Source organism: Astyanax mexicanus, chromosome 17, assembly GCF_023375975.1.
Source record: "Astyanax mexicanus isolate ESR-SI-001 chromosome 17, AstMex3_surface, whole genome shotgun sequence".
In the NCBI taxonomy this organism is placed as follows: domain Eukaryota; kingdom Metazoa; phylum Chordata; class Actinopteri; order Characiformes; family Acestrorhamphidae; genus Astyanax; species Astyanax mexicanus.
Window position 1 is genome coordinate 8,619,407 of NC_064424.1, and position 21,945 is coordinate 8,641,351.

Sequence of the window (21,945 nt, forward strand, 5' to 3'; positions counted from 1 at the left end):
GGGGAATTGGCGAAACTGGCAGTTTTGCAGTGGCCTGGGTTTAATGAGCCTGCTCCACATGCCACACACCTCGGCCCGCTGCGATGATTCATAATGTGCCGTGATAAACACACGCCGGCGTGACACGGCAGGAGAGCACCCACTGTTTGAATGGCAATAAGCTCTGAACTTTTCGATCCGCTCCTGTGTCGGTTTGATTCGCTAAAAGAGACGTGGCTAAACATTTACATAGACCTGCGTGCGAAGGAACACGGCGCAACTATCCCTTTCGCACTGCCAAGTTTTTAATGAGCTATTGACACCGTTGATCCCAAACATCTGCTGGGCATTCACAGTTCGTAACAGGATAGAGCCAATTAAGTTGGCCCACCACTGAGGCTGAGATTGGTCTTAAGCATGCAGCGCACCACACCAGACACATGCTTAGCCATTCAGCTGGCTCCCTGTGCTTCTGTCAGTCAGTCAGTCAGTCAGGCTTCGTGTTTTATTTATTTATTTATTTACCCGCCTGCCGCACAGTTCATACAGTATGAAGAAGCTTTGCTTCGGCTGCCCACGTATTATTTAAAAGCATTAACACAAAGGCTCGCGGAAATCAGCACCGCAGTTCGTCTGGTGCTGATGCAGGTTCTCTCAAGCTCTTTTGAGCCAAAATCCAACACCCTTTGTAGGCATGTTGGAGAGCAGGGTTTGTTTTATTCCTGATGTTCTGATGTTGAAAGAAGGGGTGGTGAGGTGAGGATAAAGGTGTGTCTCTAGGCTTGTGATCCCATTTGAATGTTTGGAATTACTGATATCAGTACTATAAACCCAGTTTTGGTGCACATACTGTACTGTATGAAAGTTGTGGGCACATGAAAAGATGTGCTGCTGCTGGTGGATTTGAACAAATTCATGGAATAGCTGGAAGAAAAAAAAAACAACTCACTGATCTGCCATGTAACTCGCATTCATACTCATTCATTTACTTATATTTACATTTAATAGGCTTAAGATTCTCCACAATTGCTATTAATACTCAAGTTGGTGCTTTGCAACAATGAAGCTGTGTTATTAATACTTTAAAGCTATTACTACTTTATTGATTGTTTGCATTTGCAGCAACATGACAGCCATGTTTGTGTCATGAATTGTTACTTCAGTTTAGCACATGAAAAAGTCCACACCTGTATAAGTTGCGAGGTGTTATCTTGTGAGTGATGTGGAACGCTGGTTAGCAAGCTTATTGCAAGATGCCGTAAAGCGGAAAAAAAAGCAAGACCTGATTTTGGGGTGCCAGATGGATGGGAAAATCCATCCTCCAAATTGCGCTGGCATTTAACATTCCTTGATTCACAGCGACACACGTGTATCAGGAATATATCACAGAAGGCATTACCACCAACAGTGGACAGCACAGTGGATGATAATGATCACAGTTATTGCCAATAATGGTTTTAAATGATGTGCTTAGGTCAATAAGGCTTTTTTTTTCCCTACACACAGTAAATATTGTGATTTGTATTAAACTACATTTACATTTACACCATAACATAACAAGTACAACATTTACAACATTGGTTCAATGATCAATCAATCCTATTAACATGGTTCCATGTTATCTGAAAAAGTTGTTTAACAGCATCAGTTACAATTAGAAGTTACAGTCAACTTAAGTCGGACATCTTGTTTTTAGACGAATAATGCTCAAGTAGTGCGTTTTTTTCACTTATTGAATAAGTTGTTGAATAAAGTTTATTGGCTTAGAATAAAGACTGTTAAATAAACCTTTGCACAGCAGTGTGTTACATGTTTACTCTGGGAACACATACATTTATGAATATCCACAGCAATAAATACATCTTTCATCAGAAACACTTTACATGATATAAATTCAGTAACTATGCCACGATCGTGGCCATTTAAACTAATGTCATTTCCAGTACATGGGCTGATCTAATGATTAATTCCCGTCTCCACATGGCTAATTCGTACATTTCATTTCAGGTGTGGTTATGGAACCTCTGCTAATGTTTAAATAATGCAATTAGCATAGATTCGCAGCTGAAAAGTTGCCCTTTTTGCAGAAGAATCGCTGTAATTGGAGCCAGATAACAACCTACATCTGGTAACCTGTGATTTACAAAAGCCGTTTTTTATTGGAATGTCAAACAGTAATGTGTGTGAAAGTACCTCTCCTGCTCTGTCACACTGCTCTCCATTTGATTCCATTGTTCTTTGTTGTAGCGAGTGGGAGGAAGATCAAATCGCTACGCAGACGTCTTTATGCGTTCGCTTAAAGAGAACAAATAGACTGTGAGCGCGTTTGCTCTTCAGATCATTGCTTGTAATTTGTTGGATCAGGTCTAGTAATACATGGTGACTGGAATAAACGTTGGTTCAATAATTAATCAATCCTGTTAATACACAGCTATTAACTCATCTATTAACTGTAAACTGTAAAGCTTTCATTCCACAGCCACTGTAAACATGCTGGTGTTAACTTGGGCGAGATTTCCTCCTCTCTCAGAGATTCCCTCTTTTATCTCTTCTCGCTCTAATAAGTCCGGCTGGTGCAGAAGAAGCCCTGTCTGAGGTGCGTGTGCTGCAAGACAGGCAGCGGCTGCCATTTTCTCAGCCTTTGCGGATGGCGCCATATGTGGGGATATAGAGGCAACTCTGCAGCTTGCCTTCTCTCTCTGTCTCTTTCTCTTCTTTCTGTCGTTCTTTCTCTTTCTTTCTCTCTCTCCCCGCGTTCCTTGCCGGCTCTGGCTGCGTTCCCTCCTCCTGGATGTTTTATCATTAGCGAGGGGAAGTGTTCCTGGGCTCCCGCCGAGCTCTTTTTGATGGAGTGCAGACAACAAAGCGGGGAAGGGAGACAGCCAGCCAATTTCCCTCACCACAGATGTTAACACAGTGGTATCTGTCTGGACGCACTGGGCACAAACAGTGGCACTGCCCGCGTCACTTTTCACGCCTGTTATCTCAGCGGCAAACCCCTCTCCCCTCCTCCCTTTTCCCCACCCCCTCCTAAACACACACACACACACACACACACACACACACACAAATACATACATACACTCTTCCCAAAACTGGTGGTCCACAGACACCAGTCCTCCACCCTTTCCCTCTCATCACCCATCCATCCACCTACCTCCCTCACCTGCACCTCCCATTGCTTTTCACTTATTCCATCACTTATTTCATTACCGCTCGCCTGTTCTTCATCTCTGGGTGACAAATTCCTGACTTCTGATTGGTTCAAGTGACTAGTGGAGACAGTCAGCATGATAGCTAAGGCTATCACCGCTAGCACTGCCCCAGGTCTTCTCAGTAATAACAATCCCCCCCCCCCCCTCCCCCACTGCCAAAACTACCTGCCTCTGGACTCCAGCTGTCACCAACACTGCATGCAAAACACCAGCTTAATACTAAATACTACATACCTACATAATAAAGAAGCGTGGGGTCATTTTAATTTCTGCAAAATGGCCATCATTTGGTGTTACAGGTGTCCATGTCTTCATGTCTTTTCACTTTTTTATTTATTTATTTATTTTTCCTATCCCTATTACATATCATTTATCTTTTCATTTTTTTAAATCTGTTTCTTTCTTTATTATGTTTGCTTTTGGCTTTGCTCATTCTTTCAAGCTCACATTTTAGCATACATCATAATATTCTAAATTAATTTCTGACAACATCTTTAGATTCACATTAAATACAATACGAACATCTCTTACGACATCTCTTAAACACATATTTAGCATAAATACATCATATGTTCCCTGCCTGCTGAGAGACAGGATGTGTTGCCTTGAGATTAATTGCACTACGATCAGTTAGAGACGGTACACATACATTAATCTACATACAGAACAGCAGAGCTACATTTCTCACTATGAGGTTGTTGTATCTTTATTTGGATGGTTCAATATAGATGCCACAGATGCTCACTTAACCAATGTTTGAGTAATGTAGAATTTAATGTATATTACATGCAAATGAATTAAAGGTGAATCTAATCAATTTTCCATGAATTCTAACATAAACCTTCTAATTCAACTTAGTACATACTTGCTAATACAACATTAAATCTAACGAAACAGCCTAATCCTAACCTTAACCTAAACCATAAATCTTACCCTAATAGTATCAATAAATATCGAAGTAGAAAATGTTTCAATAATGGTGGTGTGATTTTCACAGTATACACTATTTACAGCAACTGTCACTGACTGATGTTCATTACAGGGCATTGGTAGAAGTTTGCTGGTAAAAATAATATCCGTAGTTGAAATTCTTATCTGTTTTTAGCAATTTTAGAATTATTTAATATAGACTGAAATATGTAAATGATGACATGCTATGTGAACCTTAACCTTGAAGAGGTAAAGTAAAGATTAATATCATTGTTATGCATAAAGTTACATTAAAGAGAAAGTAAATTAAATTCAATTCAGTTGTATTAAATTCGATGGGCATCTAAAAGTTTTCTACAGTGAACCTAATTTCTAGTCAGTTTTACAAGTGAAATGATAAGAATTTAATTGAGCTCTACCAATAAATAACTGTACATCAAACATTTCTCCTATTTGGGAGAAATAGTTTTTTTTTGTCTTCACTATTATATGTTCCTTTATCAATGAAGAAATATTTGTCAAAAGTCAAAACAAAACACATTTTAAAGTTTTAGAATAAAAAAAAATCTTCATTTAAAATAAGAAGAAAGAATACATTGTTTCCCCCCCAACAAAATAGGATGAAAAGTTGACATATGGTTATTCAGCTCTTGTAACACTCAACATAAATGCCAGTTTTATAAAATCACCTACAGCTAGCAATTTGCTAGTCATACATATATAAACGTCATACATATAATCATCATTATACAAATGCTCACAACAACATAGTGAGAAATACTGCGTTATATTGACTAGATGAGATTATTTTAAGATGAGATACTTGCTTAGGTAGTCTTTTTTGAGAACGACAGTGTCATTCCTGTCATTGCAACCAGGTGTTGAATGAGGAATGAAGCATAGTTCACTCAGAATAAATTTAATTGAACGTAACACCATGTAGCAGCAGACTATAGGGATCAGTCTACAGTAGATACAGTAGATGAACACCTGCACTGCTACATGCCATGATTACGTTGCTTTTGTTTTTGTTCCATTTTGTTATTTCCCCTTATGTCATGTTTTTGTGTTGTGTTTTCTCATCCAGATGCCCTCACCACTACCCCTATACCCACAACAGCCACTACCACCATGTACACCACCACCTCCCTCCCAGGCATCACCCAAGGTACAGTATGACCTCCGCCTGTCCGTTCGCCAGATCGCCCGCCCGATCGCCAACCTGTGTGTGTGTGTGTGTGTGTCAGTGTTTGCGAGAGAGAGTGTGTTTATGTTTGTGAGAGTGTATGTGTTTGTAAGAGAGAGAGAGAAAGAGAGGGAAAGAGATAGATAGAGAGAGAGAGAGGACTGCCGGTAGCTAGTCAGTCCTGATAAGATTCTCTTGCTGATAATGAGTGGCTGCTGCTCCCATATGTGTCCCGGCCGGTGCCGGCCTCTCGCAGGACCGCCAGCACCGCGTGTCACAGCCAGCAGCCAACACGCTCCTCTCAAATTTTTAGCTCTGCTCGCTCCTTTAGCAGGCTAATCTTATCAGGATCTGGACCTGTATCCCAGCCTGTCTGCAGCCAGGATTACAGAACCCCCCTTTGTGTTTCCTGAGGGGTGACAATGACAGTCCTGTCTGGTCGGGGTTAGACACAGTCTCATGCTCTTGTTTTTCTTTTATATATATGGGTTTTCATGCTTCCTTTTGTCGCTGAATTACATCCAGTTATACCGTGTATTTTATGGGTAAGCAGAGAGCTGTTCCAGGTCTCTTTCACATTTCATGCCAAGGACTTGAAGGATTTTATGATGGTGGAGTTATCCTGGTCAGGGCCAAGGGGAAAAATGGACTGAATCTTAATTATTATAGTATATTATATATTATAGTTGCAATTATATAACATTAACATATAACATTGAGGGTACCCCTCATTTTCAATGCAGTCGAGCATTTACAAAATTAAAGGGATTGAAAAATATGTTTAAACTAAAAGAATATAAGCAAGCAAACAATATAAGATTTAATTAAGAACACATAAAAAAAATCTGAATAAAAGAATATGCAAATAGGCTAAACTGTAATGCAATAAAACAAAAATATAAATAATTAGAATAATAAATTAAAAACACAATTAAAGAAATAAAGAATGAAAATATCACCATATTTATAAAAAAGTAAATGATGAAAATAAAATAAATAATAATAATAATAATAATAAGTTTAAAATATATATAAAAATAAAAGGATGAAAAAAAATGAAAAAAGGTAAAAGGCCAAAGGTAAAACCAGTAATAGAATAAATAAAAAAGATGAAATAATTAAAAATAAATAAAATAAAAGGCTAAAAGCTAAAACATAAAATAAGATAAATAAAAAGACAAAATACTTAAAATTAAAATAAAAAGGGAAAAGGTAAAAAACAAAAAACACTCAACTTAAAACAGGTACAGACTGTCTGAAGGTGTTTAGTTATTAAAAGTTTAAAATGATTAAACAGCATGTTCTTCATATTTGCATACACACTGTATATGTCTTATGAACAGATTTTTTTTTTACTTAAAAATATACAGGTTTAACAAGACGAAAACTGGAATGTATTTTAAAAATAAAAATCATTTTCACTCTCCAAACTAAGCACATTTCAAAAAATAAATAAATGAATGTTAAGTGATATTGTGGTTTTCATCTGTAATAGGAAGCAAGTCTGTGTATTGACAAAAAACCTGTAAAAATAAAGTTTTATGATCTAGCAATAGAGTGCAACACTGCTATATAGTGGTAAGGGTTTAAACACAATACAATACATCAAAATCAGTACAAAATACTGTTTGCCACCAGTCTTTACATATAAACTATTATGTAAGAATCTGTACTGTGCTTTTCAGGATTGATTTCAGAAATTAATTAAGAAATCTGCCACTGAATGTCAGCTAATACTAGAGCTAAAACTGGAGCTGTTTATGTGGAGCAACTGAGAAGATACTGAGATGGACACACAGCTGTTTACACAAGTTCTTTTAGCAAACTGTAATAAAACAAAAGATATGATGGTGTATGTATTGTTTTATTTGCACATTAAAGTGCTGTACATTCCTGATTAATCTGACAAAAGCTGAAAAATGCTTGCATTTATTTAATTTATTTATTAAACATATTAGAATGTGTATTAGCAAAGAAAATGGCCTGCGTGTTTACAATTCTATATGATTAAATGTAAAACTTCTATCAGGAATTGAAACTCTTCATCACTCTTAAGGGTCATTTATACTTCCTTTATTTTCAAAAAGGAATATTTCCATTTCTGTGCATCTTTTACGCTGTAATGGATGTTAAGCAGTATGATGGTGGAGGCGGAGGTTGGGATAGTGTCCAAATCTTATAAAAAAGAAGTAAAAAGGCAGCAGTGTAAATGGCTCTAGCACCACCACCACCATGCCTTCCAGTGGTACTTTGGAGCTTTTCTGACCGTATCTATAGGCTTTTAGAGAACATGCACGAATATAGATAAGTAAACATTTAGAGTAGGGACAGAAGGCTCTGTTCATATCTATATTCATATTTAAGGTTCAGTATAATAATTCAGTTTAATTTCCCGCCAGCCCCATTATCACTGCAGGTTGAGAGTTTTAGACATTACTGCCAGCAATAAAGTAGCCCAGCTCTTTCAGCATACAGCCTGTTGATTTAACTGCACTTACTTTAACTGCGTTTCTGGAACCATCATCTCTTGCCCTGCTTCTCATTGGAGGAGCATCAGTGTCAGTCATACGAATGATCATGCGACTCTCCTAAGCCACAGCTCCCTGTCCCTCATTCTCAAAGATCACAGCAAGCTAATAATGCTTTCCATAATAGAAAGCAAATTCAATGTTGCTGCTGGCTTCAAACTCTAAAATAGCCACTGATGTGATTTGCTGCCTCTAACAATTATGGTTTTGAAGCGAGCAAGTGAGATCATTTTGCTCTCCATTTTTTCAGTGTTCCTCAAGGCAGTTCTTTATATTACACAGAAACACATCGCATAATCGGTATGGCTGAGACGTGGCTCGCTCCTATTATTTTTTTTGTGTATTTTTGAGCCGAAGCAGAACAGCCCTCAGCTACGAGTGCAATCAAAGTCGCGGAGTGACTTGTGCGAATGATGATTTGAGCAAATCTGTAAAAGCAAAGAAAAAAAAAAAGAGAAAGAATCAGGCTTGATTAGGCTGCATGATTGCGTTTAATGAAAGTACGCTGACGCATGCTGATTAGACACGCCCTCTCCGCGGCATTAACGAAACCCCCTCGGTCATTGGCTAATGGTACTACCTACTTTATCCATCCTTCTAGTCCAGAAAAAAGCTTTGCAAACGGTGTCTGCGTCGGCGGCGCCCCATAGATTATATATTATTCAATAACGATCGCATTGGTGTATTTGCACGGAATTACGCGAGGCAGGCCTTCGCCTCGTATAGAGTTTCCCCAGCCCTAACGGCGCAAATCCATAAGTCTTCTGGATGAGCTTCCATTCTTGCTTTTACCTTTAAGTGCATCCTATTATACCTGTGTATTTCGCTGCGGCGCGGCGGCCCCTGCTCTCCGGCAGCTGATTTCATTTATCCGTTCAGGGGATGCGTATAGATCAGGAACACCAAATGAATTTATCAGTCCGCTGAGGTGGAGGCCACTTAGAAATTTAATACATTTTTGATAAACTGGCTATGAGAGAAATGGAATGGGCTATACTGCACTTTTAAAAAATCTATTAAAGCCCTAACACAGGGCTAAAGTGCTCTGCAGCTTCAGGAGGTGACATTTAGAGATGACTAAATTGCCATTTACACCGAAAAATAAATGGCTAAATGGAGGGGCTTTGCTGGGCGCCATACAAAACGTGGACCGATGTCATTCATTGCTATTTGTGTTGCCTATTTTTTCCCCCTGCTAAACACAGCTCAGAAACGGATGTTTATTGATTTTTTTTTTTAGTGCTTTTTTCCTCCCCCCGAAAAAGCTTTTGCAAATTTGATCAAAGATAGCGCATAGTGCCTTTCTTTCTTTCTTTCTTTCTTTCTTTTATTCACTACAGCTCAGACACCTTCTCTTCTTCTCCTATATCCTGCAGAATCAGGCCAACTTCTCAGTCTGTCTCTTATTCACCCCATCTCTTTGTCTCTGTACCCAAGGCTCATTCTTCTGCTGCTCTTTTCTGTCCTTGTCCTGTGCTTCGTCTTCCTCCCCATCTCTCACTTTCCCTTTACTGTTCCCTTTGCCTTTGCTGTCTTTTTCTGCCCCTCTCACACTTAGTCATTGTCTTCTCCTGTACCACATTCTATCTGTTCTCTATCACTCCCTCTCCTTCCCCTATCCTTGCTCCCTTCTCTTTCTCTCATTCTCTTTTTCTCTCTCTGTCAAATATCGGGCTTTCAGCTCCAGTGAGAACAGTCTGACTTCAGACTCCAGCTTTAACTTCGCTTTCTGTTCACAGATGCCCCGGTTTCCCCTTCCTCCGCTCTCAGGCCATTGTGTTTTATCTGTAGTGCGAGCTGGCTTTGTTATTACTGACCATAATTTCTAGTTCAGAGCTACTATGGAGAGTGCCACAGAGGTGAAATGCACTCACACACACACTAACACACACACATGCAGCAGTGCTGCCTCATCCCTGTTCATCTGTTGCGCAGCTGCTGCTGTATTTTATTTCTTGCTCTGTTTCTCGCAAGTACAGTGGCTGACTGATGACCTTGGCAATCATGCTGTCATGGAAGATGACAAGTGTATTCCTAAACCTACTCCTAAAAAGCAATTTGTTGGATGACTAGAGTGGTTTGTGGAAAACAAACCCCTTAAAAAAATAGAAAAACAACAAGAGCGGCGATGGTTATTGTGAAATGCGCAGCAGAAATTTCATTAATGGAACGTTCTCCCTCACTAATAAAAATGCCGCTGAATTAAATTTGCTGTGCCACTGTTTTTAATTGATGAAAGGCCATAAACAGAGTTGGCAACCAATTCATTTCAGCCTTCAAAAAAAATAAAAAACAGCAACAAAAAAAAAAGCACAGAAGAAGACGAGTGAGGGGGGAAAACCGCCTTCGTCAGGACTTAAATGGCATAAACACCATCTGGTAAACTGATTTTGGAATTGAGCAAATGAATTGCCCTGCACAGGCACTTGCAAGCAAGATAGAAGTCCATTTCTCTGGCTGTCTGATCCCTGCTGCGGAGTAGCGTGCGGACAGAGAAGGATGGCTCGCTGGCAAAGAAAAGGCTAATTCACTAAAGGTCAATTGCATTACCACTGGGAAAACAACAACTGCAGTGGCGTGATACACAGCGCACCGAGAGCATCCCCTGGAATTTATTGCACTTAGCATCATGCAAACACAGAAATGCTTCCAATAAGTCTTTTTTATATGGAGCTGTATTGTTATGGGGCCATGATGGCGCGCTATGATGGCTTAGCGGAGATGGGAGTCATAAAGGCGGGCCCGCCGGTAATCAGCAAACCTTGCCCGAATCAGCCGAGTAAACACACATACACACACGAGCGCTCGCATAAAAGGGAAAAGGGGCATCCAGCCTCGCTCAACCGCATGCCGGTGCGCAGACAATCAAACATGCCTTCCCTCAGCAGTCACATGAGTCACATGATCCGGCAGGTGATTGCTAGCGGCTTTTTTTTTGGTGTGTGTTTTTGCTCCGGCACCTGGGCTTGTTTACAGTGCAGCCGTGAGTTTGCTGCAATCTGCACTTCATTAAAGCAGCAGGCAGGGTTGACCCATTAGGTGGGACGTTGCATGCCCCTGGACAGTGAGTGCCAATGAGGCACAGAGCAGACGCAGGCGTGGGGGAGTGTCCATATCTGCTGGAGCATTGGTCGATTCAAAGCAACATGCCTCAGCTCCTGCTTTGTTCACCGTTCCAGAATCAATACCCCAGGACCATTTATCAGCGAAGCCACATTTATAGTAGAGTAGTGGAGGAACTCTTTTAATTAAGTTGTCTTGGCAAAGCCAGCTTTCTGTTTCTCCACTGACTTATTATTATTTCATCATTTAGCTGCTTCCAGCTCTGGCTCCTGAGCTACAACTACACTCTTAGACATAAAGGCAGCTAAATGCTTCCTGGCTGGGATGCTAGGTTCTAGGAAAACATCCACTATAAAACGATAAATAAATAAAAAAACTGCAGTAAAAAAAGGCTGAAATTGTTTTCCGTAAATCCAGCAGATTGCTGTAAAGAGTGAAGCATCCTGTGAGATACAGATCAAGCTTTGCTTCAAAGATGTTAAAATATTGGGTTTTGCAGCTACTTGCAAAGCATACAGGGGAGGTGACTGGAGATGTCTGGGATTCTTCAGCAACCGCCTGTCTCTGAATGTTTTAGCTATTACACGATTTCTTATGATTTGAAGTTTGGCTATTTTACTTGTTTCAAATGCATTTATATAAATCAAAGTTGTTTTTTTTTTTTTTATAAACTCACCTAACTTGTTGTTATGCTCACCCAAATACACGTTTGAAGAAGCATAGTTGCATGAAACTCTGTCTAAAATGCCTTCTAAAACTTGAAGTGATTCGAAGTAAAATTAACATCACTTTTGTGGCTTTAAATAGCTTTATTTATTTGAAATACAACAATATTCTATATTTTGTTAGATTGTTCTAGGAGGTACTCCCTGTACACATGTAATCCCCTGAGGTAACTGCTCATGAGTTCAGTTCACATACTGTTTTTGGCATAATGACTTTTGGCATGAGATGGCAGTATATGTTTAGAAGTGCGTAAAATTATTTATGTATTTATGTGCGTACAATTTATTCATATATAGCACTATCAAATAGTACAGGTAATGTCAGTAAATGCATTTAGATAACAGCAGTGCTTTATTACTAATACTTTTAATAAATAGCATAGACTGGAGGAACTGCTGGCATATTACAAGTATTTTAACAGAGTGTTACTATATTCATATAGGTACTTTACATTATATAGAGGTTCTGTAAACTTAACAAAAGGCTGTCAGAATAGATTAAGTAGGGGATTATGGCATAGCTCCAAAGAAAACCTTGTGCACCTTTATTTATAAGAGTGTATTAGACTGGTTTGAAGCATCAGGCTGCCAGAGCTCACGTTGCTATAACTTTCGGACAGATATTGCTCTGTCAATCTCATCTGTCTTTTCATTTTTTCATCCTTTCCTCCAACTATATTTCTCAGCTGTGGTCATTTCTCCAAACTGCTCTACTCTACTCCTACAATCTTTTAAAGGCCAAAACACCCCAACGTGTTATGAAGTTTCAGGTATTGGTTCACAATTTAATGTTGTTTTTCTTTTCTTTTTTTTTTCTTTTTTATAGTTCTGATAGTCTACCTCTGTCCTATTTTGACCTTGTGGACTGCCTTGTAGACTTTTCAAGCTAAATTTATCAATACTAAAGTGTGAAGCTGAGGGCTGGGATAGTTTAAAGTGCTGTATTGCTCATTTCAGTTACTCTTTGTTTTTTTGTTTGCTGTTTCCCCCCCCCCCCCCCCCTATAGACCTCCATTCATTTTGCCACTGCCACGGCTTTTAAGACACGGCTGCCAAATTTGATCTATGGCTTCAGGCTATGCATTCTTAGATATACTCTTGTGCCTGTATACCTTCTCAGTTTTATTTACCCATTTTGTTCCTTCTTTATTTAGCCAGCTTTAAAGCCAATTTAAAGTTTCCTGGTTAAAAAGTACTGGCTTGTTTACTCTCGTGAGAATGGCTCATATATAGTGCTGCTTTCTTACAATTCCCTACATTTCTTTTTGCAGTTGTTGTTTTCTTTAAGCACGTTTTGTCCTAATTCAGTCACCCCTATGTTTCTCATGATATATTTCTGTGTGTGTGCGCGCATTAAGCTTTCTCATAGTCTATTGCTGACTTTCAGCACTTGTGCCCTTCCCCTGGGCACCGGACACGCGCTCCGGCACGTTTTCCGGCCGCATGCAAAACTATCGCAATTAGCCACGGTGCCATGTGCCCACCGTCATGTCTGCTGATATCAGCTGCTGATGTCAGCAAGGACAGCGCCTCAGGTGACCCAGGCTGAGACAAAAGGGGGCCGAGCACGAGGCGGGATAGCCATTGCTCATCAGCAGATGTATTGATGGGCTCCTGCCCCTGCTGCCTTTATCAGTAATGGGTTTAGCAGGCTCCCAGGGACCCCCTTCGATGATTGAGGGGTTGGAGGACAAGTAGTAGATTGTAATACTTATTTTGGAGCAGATCCCACATATTTCTCCTGTCCCACAGCTGCAGTAAATAACCAGGCCTGCTCCATCACGTCCCCTCCAGCTCCTCCACCTCCCTCCGCCTGTTCTGGAGATGTCTGCTCTAAACCATCGCGCTGATGGAAATCTCAGCTCACAGCACGAAAGGGGTGGGAGTCTTCCTCTTTCCTCTTAGCGTCAAACAATAACCCAAAGATATTATTCTTCATTTTGATCACTCCCCACAATGCTCCCCACCCCCCGTTCGCATGTTCTCACTTTATTTCAAGACGCTGTCCTTGAACTGTTTGCCTGGAGTGTTCCAAGCATGCGTTCAAAAGCTCCAGCTGTTCATCTTTGATAACCACTCTGCTTTCTACTTTTGCAAAAAGGTAATCTCCATTAGTAGAGCTAGAGTTCACATCATTACATTACATTACATTACATTACATTACATTACATTTGGCAGACGCTTTTGTCCAAAGCGACTTACAATATTGAAGTGCAAATAATAGAAGAGGTTAAGTACAAAAATAATAGAAGTTAAAAATAAAGCATCTATAGATAGGGCCTTAAGGAGGTCAGAGGGAAATAATGGGATAGAGGAGTAGAGAAGAGGAAGAAGGAGATGAGGTTAGAAGTAGTTAGTGTGTTAGAGGTGTTAGGAGAGTAAGTGCTCTTTGAAGAGTTGTGTCTTCAGGAGTTTCTTAAAGATAGCGAGAGATTCTCCTGATCTGGTAGTGGAAGGTAGTTTGTTCCACCATTGGGAAACTCTGTATGAGAACAGTCTGGATTGCTTTGTGTGAGTGTTTGGCAAAGCGAGGCGACGTTCATTGGAGGAGCGCAGCGGCCGGGAGGTAGCGTAAGCCTTCAGGAGAGAGTGCAGGTAGGAAGGAGCCTGTACTGTCATCACCTTGTAGGCGATTGTAAGCACTTTGAATTTGATGTGAGCAGCAACCGGTAGCCAGTGGAGCTCAATGAGCAGCGGAGTGACATGTGCCCGTTTTGGTTGGTTGAAGACCAAACGTGCTGCTGCATTCTGAATCATCTGTAGTGGTTTTACTACACAGGCCGGGAGGCCAGTTAGTACGGCATTGCAGTAGTCGAGGCGTGAGATTACCACAGCTTGTACCAGGAGTTGGGTGGCCTGTTGCGTCAGAAACGGTCGAATTTTTCCGGTGTTGTAAAGCGCAAAGCGGCAGGATCGAGCAACTGAGGCTACATGGTGCGTGAAGAGAAGCTGGTCATCAACCATGACACCCAGGTTCCTAGCAACCTTTGACGGTGAGAGAGAGAGAGAGTCGATGGTTATGGCAAAGTTGTGTTGAATAGAAGGTTTTGCTGGTATGACCAGAAGTTCAGTCTTTGAGAGGTTTAGTTGGAGGTGATGTTCCTTCATCCATGCGGATATGTCTGAGAGACACTGTGATATTCGTGCAGAGATTGAGTGATCATCTGGTGAGAACGACAGGTATAGCTGAGTGTCGTCAGCAAAGCAGTGGTAGGAAAAACCATGTGAGCGGATAACCCGACCTAGAGAGGTGGTGTATATTGAGAAGAGGTCCCAGTACCGAACCCTGGGGAACCCCAGTGGGTAACGAGTGGGCTGGGGACAGCCGTCCTTGCCATGACACCCTGAACGAGCGCCCAGTGAGGTACGATCTGAACCATGACAGCGCATTGTCTGAGATCCCCATGTTCGAGAGTATAGTTAGGAGGAAGTCATGGTTGACTGTGTCGAAAGCAGCCGAGAGGTCCAGCAGAATGAGGACTGTCCTGCAGCTCTAGCAGTTTTTAACGCTTCTGTCACAGACAACAGAGCCGTCTCAGTAGAGTGCCCTTTCTTGAAACCAGATTGATTCTGGTCCAGGAGGTCATTTTGGGTGAGGAAGCCAGAGACTTGATTGAGAGCTGCTCTTTCTAATGTTTTAGAAAGAAAAGGCAGTAGTGAGACCGGTCTGTAGTTATCAACCTGGGCGGGGTTGAGAGAAGGCTTTTTAAGCAGTGGTGTGACCTGTGCTTGTTTAAAAGCAGTCGGGAACACACCAGATGTTAAAGAGGCATTGATCGTGTGAGTAATAGCCGGAATGATTGCAGGTGCAATGGTTTGCAGAAGACATCAAGACAAAGGCTCGCAGCACTCTTGCAGTTTTCTTGGACTGGAGTAGGTTCAAAAGACCTTACCTTGGCATTGAACTCTGCACTCTTTATAAAGGCTTTATAAGGGTTCTTAAATGGTGCTTGGCTTGGACATTCACTTCTAGCAAAACATTAAATTGCTAAAGAACCACTTTATTATGTTTACATTTGATTGACGTTTTTATAAGTGTCTTTTGAAAGGTTCTGTACTAAACTGAAAATGCATCTACTGTGTGTAGGAGTCCTCACACGGACACTGAATTAATGTCAATGGCCCTCATGTGGGCACTATAAACACTGTATGAACAGGGATACTGGGACAACTCCTCATTCAGTGTTTCTTCCTAAATCAAGGGTAATAGGAGTTCATCCTGCTTTTGGTGGAGCAACTCTTTCTACTGTCCTGAGAAGATTTGCTGTCTAATAGATTCTGGAGTATCAAAAGCAGAAGTGAGGTCAGGATGTTGGATGATCACCACGCCACCTCATTCACAACTCAACCCAACTCTTTTCTTTAGTGCACCCTTGGCATTGAGGATGGTGCCAATAGGTTTTTATTTACCTTTTTCAGAGGATCCTCCTATTCTATGAGCAATATTTTTCTACAGGCACTCGACAAGCTGTATGTGTGCACTTGCACATTAGCAGTGTGTCAGCAATAGGTACAAATTAGAACTTAAAAGTAGCTAAATGGGTCATTCTTTATTATATGGGGTATCCAGAAATATTTGGATTTATAGTAGGGGAAATTAGCAGATACTTTTTTAACTTAAGATAAGGATAATAAGGATTCTGCAGTGTTTAAAGCTGCAACTAATGACTATTTTTGTACTCTAATATTTGTATGATTTTTTTTATTACTCAATTAGTATGATATTTTCTGTCTCTGTTCCAGTGTATGTATACATTACTTCACCTTGACAGCTCAACTCTCAGGACCTTAGCCACATTTACAGGACACATTGATGTTTTGACATACCTTTACTCACCTACAGGACACTCTTACACATGCCGGATTAGACCTGTAACAACATTATAGACTTATAACAACGTACAAACATGATCTTAATCCTTTTTGCTGACTTTAGTGTTAACAATTACGTTTTTCTCAAAGTAGAGCCCACTACCATCGATGATCAGATATTCTGACTTTTTCTCAAAGGGATGGTAACAAATTTAGCTTCAGCATCAGTTGTTTGGTTGATTGCGCCAGTAATTTTGGAATCATAGACCTTTTTGCATATTAGTCATAAATTTTGCATGAATGTTCAATCTTCTGATTCTATAGGCCATAGAGTAAAGAGATGCTACTCCTAAGTTAATAACTATTGGCCCAGAATTTTTCAGTTCATTTCATGCAACTTATGGGGTTTGAACTTTGTGTTTGTGTCAGTGTTTAGCAGACAAATACATTATGAGCACTTGTTTTTTATGATTCTTTTTTTTTTTTTTTTTAGCATAACCTAGTACAGGGTTTCTCAACCGGTGGGCCGCAAAGCACCCTCTAAGGGTCTGCAGGCTCATCCTCAGAGGGAGACAGTAGTCTGTAGTGAGCACTTTAAATCAGGGGGCCTCAAACTCGCGGATATTTTGTGGGCCGCGACTTAAAATCTAATTTAAGTGTTAGTGCGGCGCGCCCGCAAGAAAGACGCATCCTCTCCCCGTCCACCAGCACAGCACATCCTATTCATTTAAATAGAGAGAGCGGCTGCATAAGCGCAACCCCGCTCTCCGGCTAAAAGTTCAGAGCTGCGACTTCACACACACATATGAGCCTCTCACACACAGAACAGCTGCCTTTCAACCACCGAGGAGAAGCTGAAAACGGATTTATAGAACTATAGATCACAGTGAGGTTGATTAAAAATCTTAAACTTATGATTGACTATACCTGTTGCTTCATTTGAATAAAAAAAAATATATATATATGTCACGGATACGCCCACATGGCGAGCCGAGTCATCAGATGTTCTGTCGAGTTGTGCTATCCTGTATATTTAAAGGTAAAAATACAAAAGAAGCACAATATTAGCGCATGTTTCCATTAAGAAGTTCATGTACTATGTTTGGAAAGCCTAAATCACCATTTAGGGTTGTAAGTTATGGTAGCAAGAGTTTATTATACTCTCTTTTTTTTTTTTAGATATTTTATTATTATTTTTATTATTATTAGGGGGGCCTTGAGGCTTTCAAGTTGTAAACAGGTGGGCCGTAAGGTAGAAAAGGTCGAGAACCCCTGACCTAGTATGCTAAAAAATGTATTCCTTACCCATAGATATAGAACAGCCTTTCTCCTTCAATAGATAAAACCTTGAGTGATGGTTGTTTTAGGCTCTCTCATAATGCCAAGCTTACAGAGATACACAGAGAGCCTGAGCCTGAGAAAGTGTATTTTGCTAAAATGCTAGTAGAGAACCTCCTACGTGTGGTACTGCTACAAAGAACCTTTTCTTTTGTAAGAGTGCAGTGGTGCACCAGAGAGCTCTTCCAACCATTATGTACTGTAGTGCCTATGGGCAACAGTGAATGGAGGAGAGGACTTTAATTTTGAGACCTAAAAGGATGTATTGATCTGGGTCTCCTGCTGTCAACTGAAGGTTTCTGAACCCTAGGCCCTAAAGCAGAGGGCGCCAGTGGAGCCGGTGCTTTTGGGTCCCAGCGTTGTGAGCGAGCACAGAACTTCTGAAAGCTCAGGGAGAAGACAGACCCTGCAGAAAGCAGGCCTGTTCAGAAACACTGCTGTCTGGATTTGTATTTGTTCAGCAGACAGAATTGTTTGTATTTCTATTTAGATATTCAGCAAAAAAAAAAGGAGCGTGGCTAAACCCTTTCAGAACCTGCGCCTTTTATAATATGTTTAGTTGCACAGAACACTTATTAAGACCATCAGAAAACAGGGTTCATACCTTTTTTTTAACCAATAAATTTCCATGTCTTTTTAATGCATTCACTGCAAATTCTTATGACTATTCGATCTTTAAAAGATCAGTACAGACATGGACAATAAAACAAAAGTTAATGTAAAAACTGATTATATTTGGCCTTCATCTTACCTAAAATGGATGAAAAACCTTGAAATATCACACATTTTACTAACTGAATAAAATATTTCTGCACAGCTATGCCTTATATTTGTCTGAATGAAGATAGACAGCATTAAATTTACATTTGTAATGCTACTCCAGTCAGAGTAGCAGCTAGCTAATTTAAAATAAATTCTTAAATCATTATATATATATATATATATATATTTTTTTTTTTTCATATTTTCTCATTCGATAAACAAAAATAAAAAGTAATTCAAATATATAATAATAATCAAATATATCCATGAGTTTTCCAAAATTTATGGGTGTTTTTATTTTTCCAAAATTTATCCAGGACTGGACATTGCTATGTTCAAATTTCATGATCGTACAAATCCTAAAAAAAGGTCATAAACCAGCCAATGAAACGGTGTCTTAGCCCTGCCCACTGCACTGGACCAAAAAAAAAAAACGTAGACATTAGGACATGTCAGCACTACAACTTATTTTATTTTATTTTTTCCGTCACTGGATCATAATTCAGGTCTAAAAAAGGGTCAAGTCAGAAAACTTTAGATTTTAGATGCTGTAATTAGAAGCCATATATAACTGATCGGAAATGGTAGTTAATAACCAGTCTAAACTAGAATAGGGCTGTATGGAGCAGACGCGTATGAACCTATTGGTATTTTTACCTAATTCAAGGCTAAAGGGGGGTATAAAGCCCCAGTTTGTCACCAGTTTTGTTAGTTGGGAGTGAGGTGAGGAGGTGGTGATCATCCAACATCCCAACCCAACACCCTAAATCTCTTTCTTGAATGCAACCAAATCGTCACAGCAATGCTCCAAACTCTAATAAAAAGCAAGTCTTCATTGGATAGTGGAGACAGGATGATGTATTTATTGATAGCCTTCTTTAATAACACATCTTAGTAGACTGCCCTGCACTTTTAACCATCAGAAATACATTTTATATGGTTACAAATATAAAAGAACTATTTAAAAAAAAAAAAAATTCCACCAGCTTAAATACTTAATTTTCTGGAAGTTCTTCGTATGAAGAAACTAATTGATTGATGAATTGATGAAGTCTGTGATGCTTAAGTCACGAACATTGTCCATGTCATAAAATAGCCATTATGTTGCTGATATGGCACAAAACACAAACAAACCAACAAACAAAAAATTAACCTTAATTTAAAAAAAAAAAAATAATAAATAATAAATAAATTTCCCAGTGCTTTTGTATTTCGTATACATAGTGTCTTTTCAATAGGCATACGTTTTCCCCACTTGCTTGACTGTTTTTTCGACTGAATTCACTTTCATAAAAAGTGCTGGCAAGTGAAAACTTATCACGTATCTTGTGAGTTTACTTCTCGTATTTATGACTTTGGCAGCCGTTTGAGTGCAACTTCATTGTGGTAGTTTTAGAAATGCATGAGTTTACGAGGACCATCTGAACGCACCATTAATTCGGCCCCTCGTTCCGAGGCACAGCTGCGTCGCGTGAGCACGCCGCTCGCTTTCTCCCGCTCAGTGACACATGCTTTGATACAGCACGAGGAGCCGTGTTGCATTCCAGACTGCTTTGATTGGCAAGCGGGCGAGTCCCTGAAAAATGTGCCGTCTGCCGCCTTTCATCTCCGGATGCAGGAAACACACCACCTTCCTCTACCCCCCCCAGCAAGGTGTGCTAGGGATACTAACCATCCATCTCTTTTTCTGACCAGCTCTCGTAAACAGTGAGAGAAGCGGTAAACCGCACCTGCACCATCAAATACAGCAACTGGATTAGGAGCAGATTCAGTCTAATCTTATAGGGGAGGCAGCAGGGGAATGTTCGGTTATGATTCAAGGCCAAAGCGTATCTGATGCTCTGACAACGATTGACATCTCTAATGTTTTTTCTACCCCATAACAAGCACCTCTGCATTGCAGAGAAGCTTTCCTGGTCTGTTTGAAGTGTGCTCTGCCCTAAGGTAATGCACTGGGATGAGGGCTCCTCCGCTCGCATGTGTGCCTCCACATTTCAGAGTACATCATTAACACGTGCTGAGGAGAGAAGCAGCACTCAGAGGCAAGCTGAAAGGGAGAGCTCTGAGAGTAATAGCTCTGAGAGCTCCACATCTCTAGGTGTTTTAATCTTAAGATGTATAATTTAGTAACGACCATATATAACTAGGGAAACGGTGTACAGTATACCTTATATATGCTATGGGTCTACTTGTCATGAAACACATTTTGGTGTAGAGTGGTGTAGAAATATATTACAGTAATGATATATATATATATATATATATATATATATATATATATATATATATATATATATATATAAGCAGTTAGTAATTTGTGTATTATATATAAAAACAGTGTGTATGATGCATAACCAGCAAGATTGGAAGTTTAACTGTATTTATGAATGTGTTTACAAGCAACTTGACAAGCAACAAGTTATTAGTTTCCATATCTATTTATGTGCTAAAATATTTTTTTTAAGTCAAGTAATTGGTTTTACTAGTACTTGATATTTCAATTTTTTTATTGTAAAGTTGTACAGACATACGATTTTGTATTATACAAAATGTTTTTTAATGTTGTCCTCATGCATTTATAGTCTGGTACGGGCAACATAATAGTTGCATGTTAATGCATGTTGCTTTTATAACACAAAAAAACTTGTATCTTCATTTTTTTCTCTTATTTTTCACCTTTATTAGTCAAGTTTGGACTTAAAATTGAATAATATAACAGTTGATCTTTACATTGTGTCACGTTGCTTTGTGTACATTTGTACTTCAGTCACAATATATCACAGGTTGAACTGATATGTAATGGTAAAGATTGGATAAATAAGATTTTTTTTTTGCTTTTTTTTTTTTTCAGAGAGTAAAAAGGCCAAAAATATGAAATTTCAATAATAGTTTTTTGAAAATAAATTTTAATGACCAAAGGTATATGGACACAAGTTCATGTTGTTAATCATAAATAGTCCAGAAAAAAGCTCCAAAATGACTTTGCATAAAGGATTTTCTTTCTCATGTGAAGTTGTTCAATTGAAGATACAAGGTTCCTGAGTGACAGTGACAGTATATTGATTTGAACAGTATTATCACAGATACAGCCACATACTGAACAGTCTACACCACCATGCTGCTGCTGCTGTGTGTCCATTTCAGTCTTTTCAGTTGTGAGCCTACAGGAAAGTGCAGCTCTATTTTTTCCAGAAAACAGAGTGTACTGTGTGCAGTGTGTGTATGTGTGTGTTAGCTTATGCTGCCTGTGGTGTGGTGATGCTCTATTTACTTTGATGTATGATGGGTTTTATCTGTACTGCTGTTTGGGCTTTTTGTTTTTTTCTTGGGTTGTTTGGGTTTGTTTTAGTTGTTTTTTTTTCTTTATTTCCTCCCAAAGCTTGTTGCAAGGTGTTTATTGGTTGTGT

General features: G+C 39.6%; 1 protein-coding gene across 7 annotated transcripts in view; it reads left to right on the forward strand.

Moving 5' to 3' along the window:
* The window catches only part of cadm1a (cell adhesion molecule 1a), a 441,164-nt gene that overhangs the window by 391,223 nt on the left and 27,996 nt on the right, over positions 1 to 21,945 (forward strand). For 5 of the 7 annotated variants that reach the window (XM_022676027.2, XM_022676028.2, XM_022676029.2 and 2 more), the window contains one exon: positions 5,212 to 5,292. The exons of the other annotated variants lie outside the window; for them this stretch is intronic. In XM_022676027.2, coding sequence (XP_022531748.1) covers positions 5,212 to 5,292 — 81 coding nt within the window. The remainder of the gene's footprint in view (positions 1 to 5,211; positions 5,293 to 21,945) is intronic. 7 annotated transcript variants of the gene reach the window in all.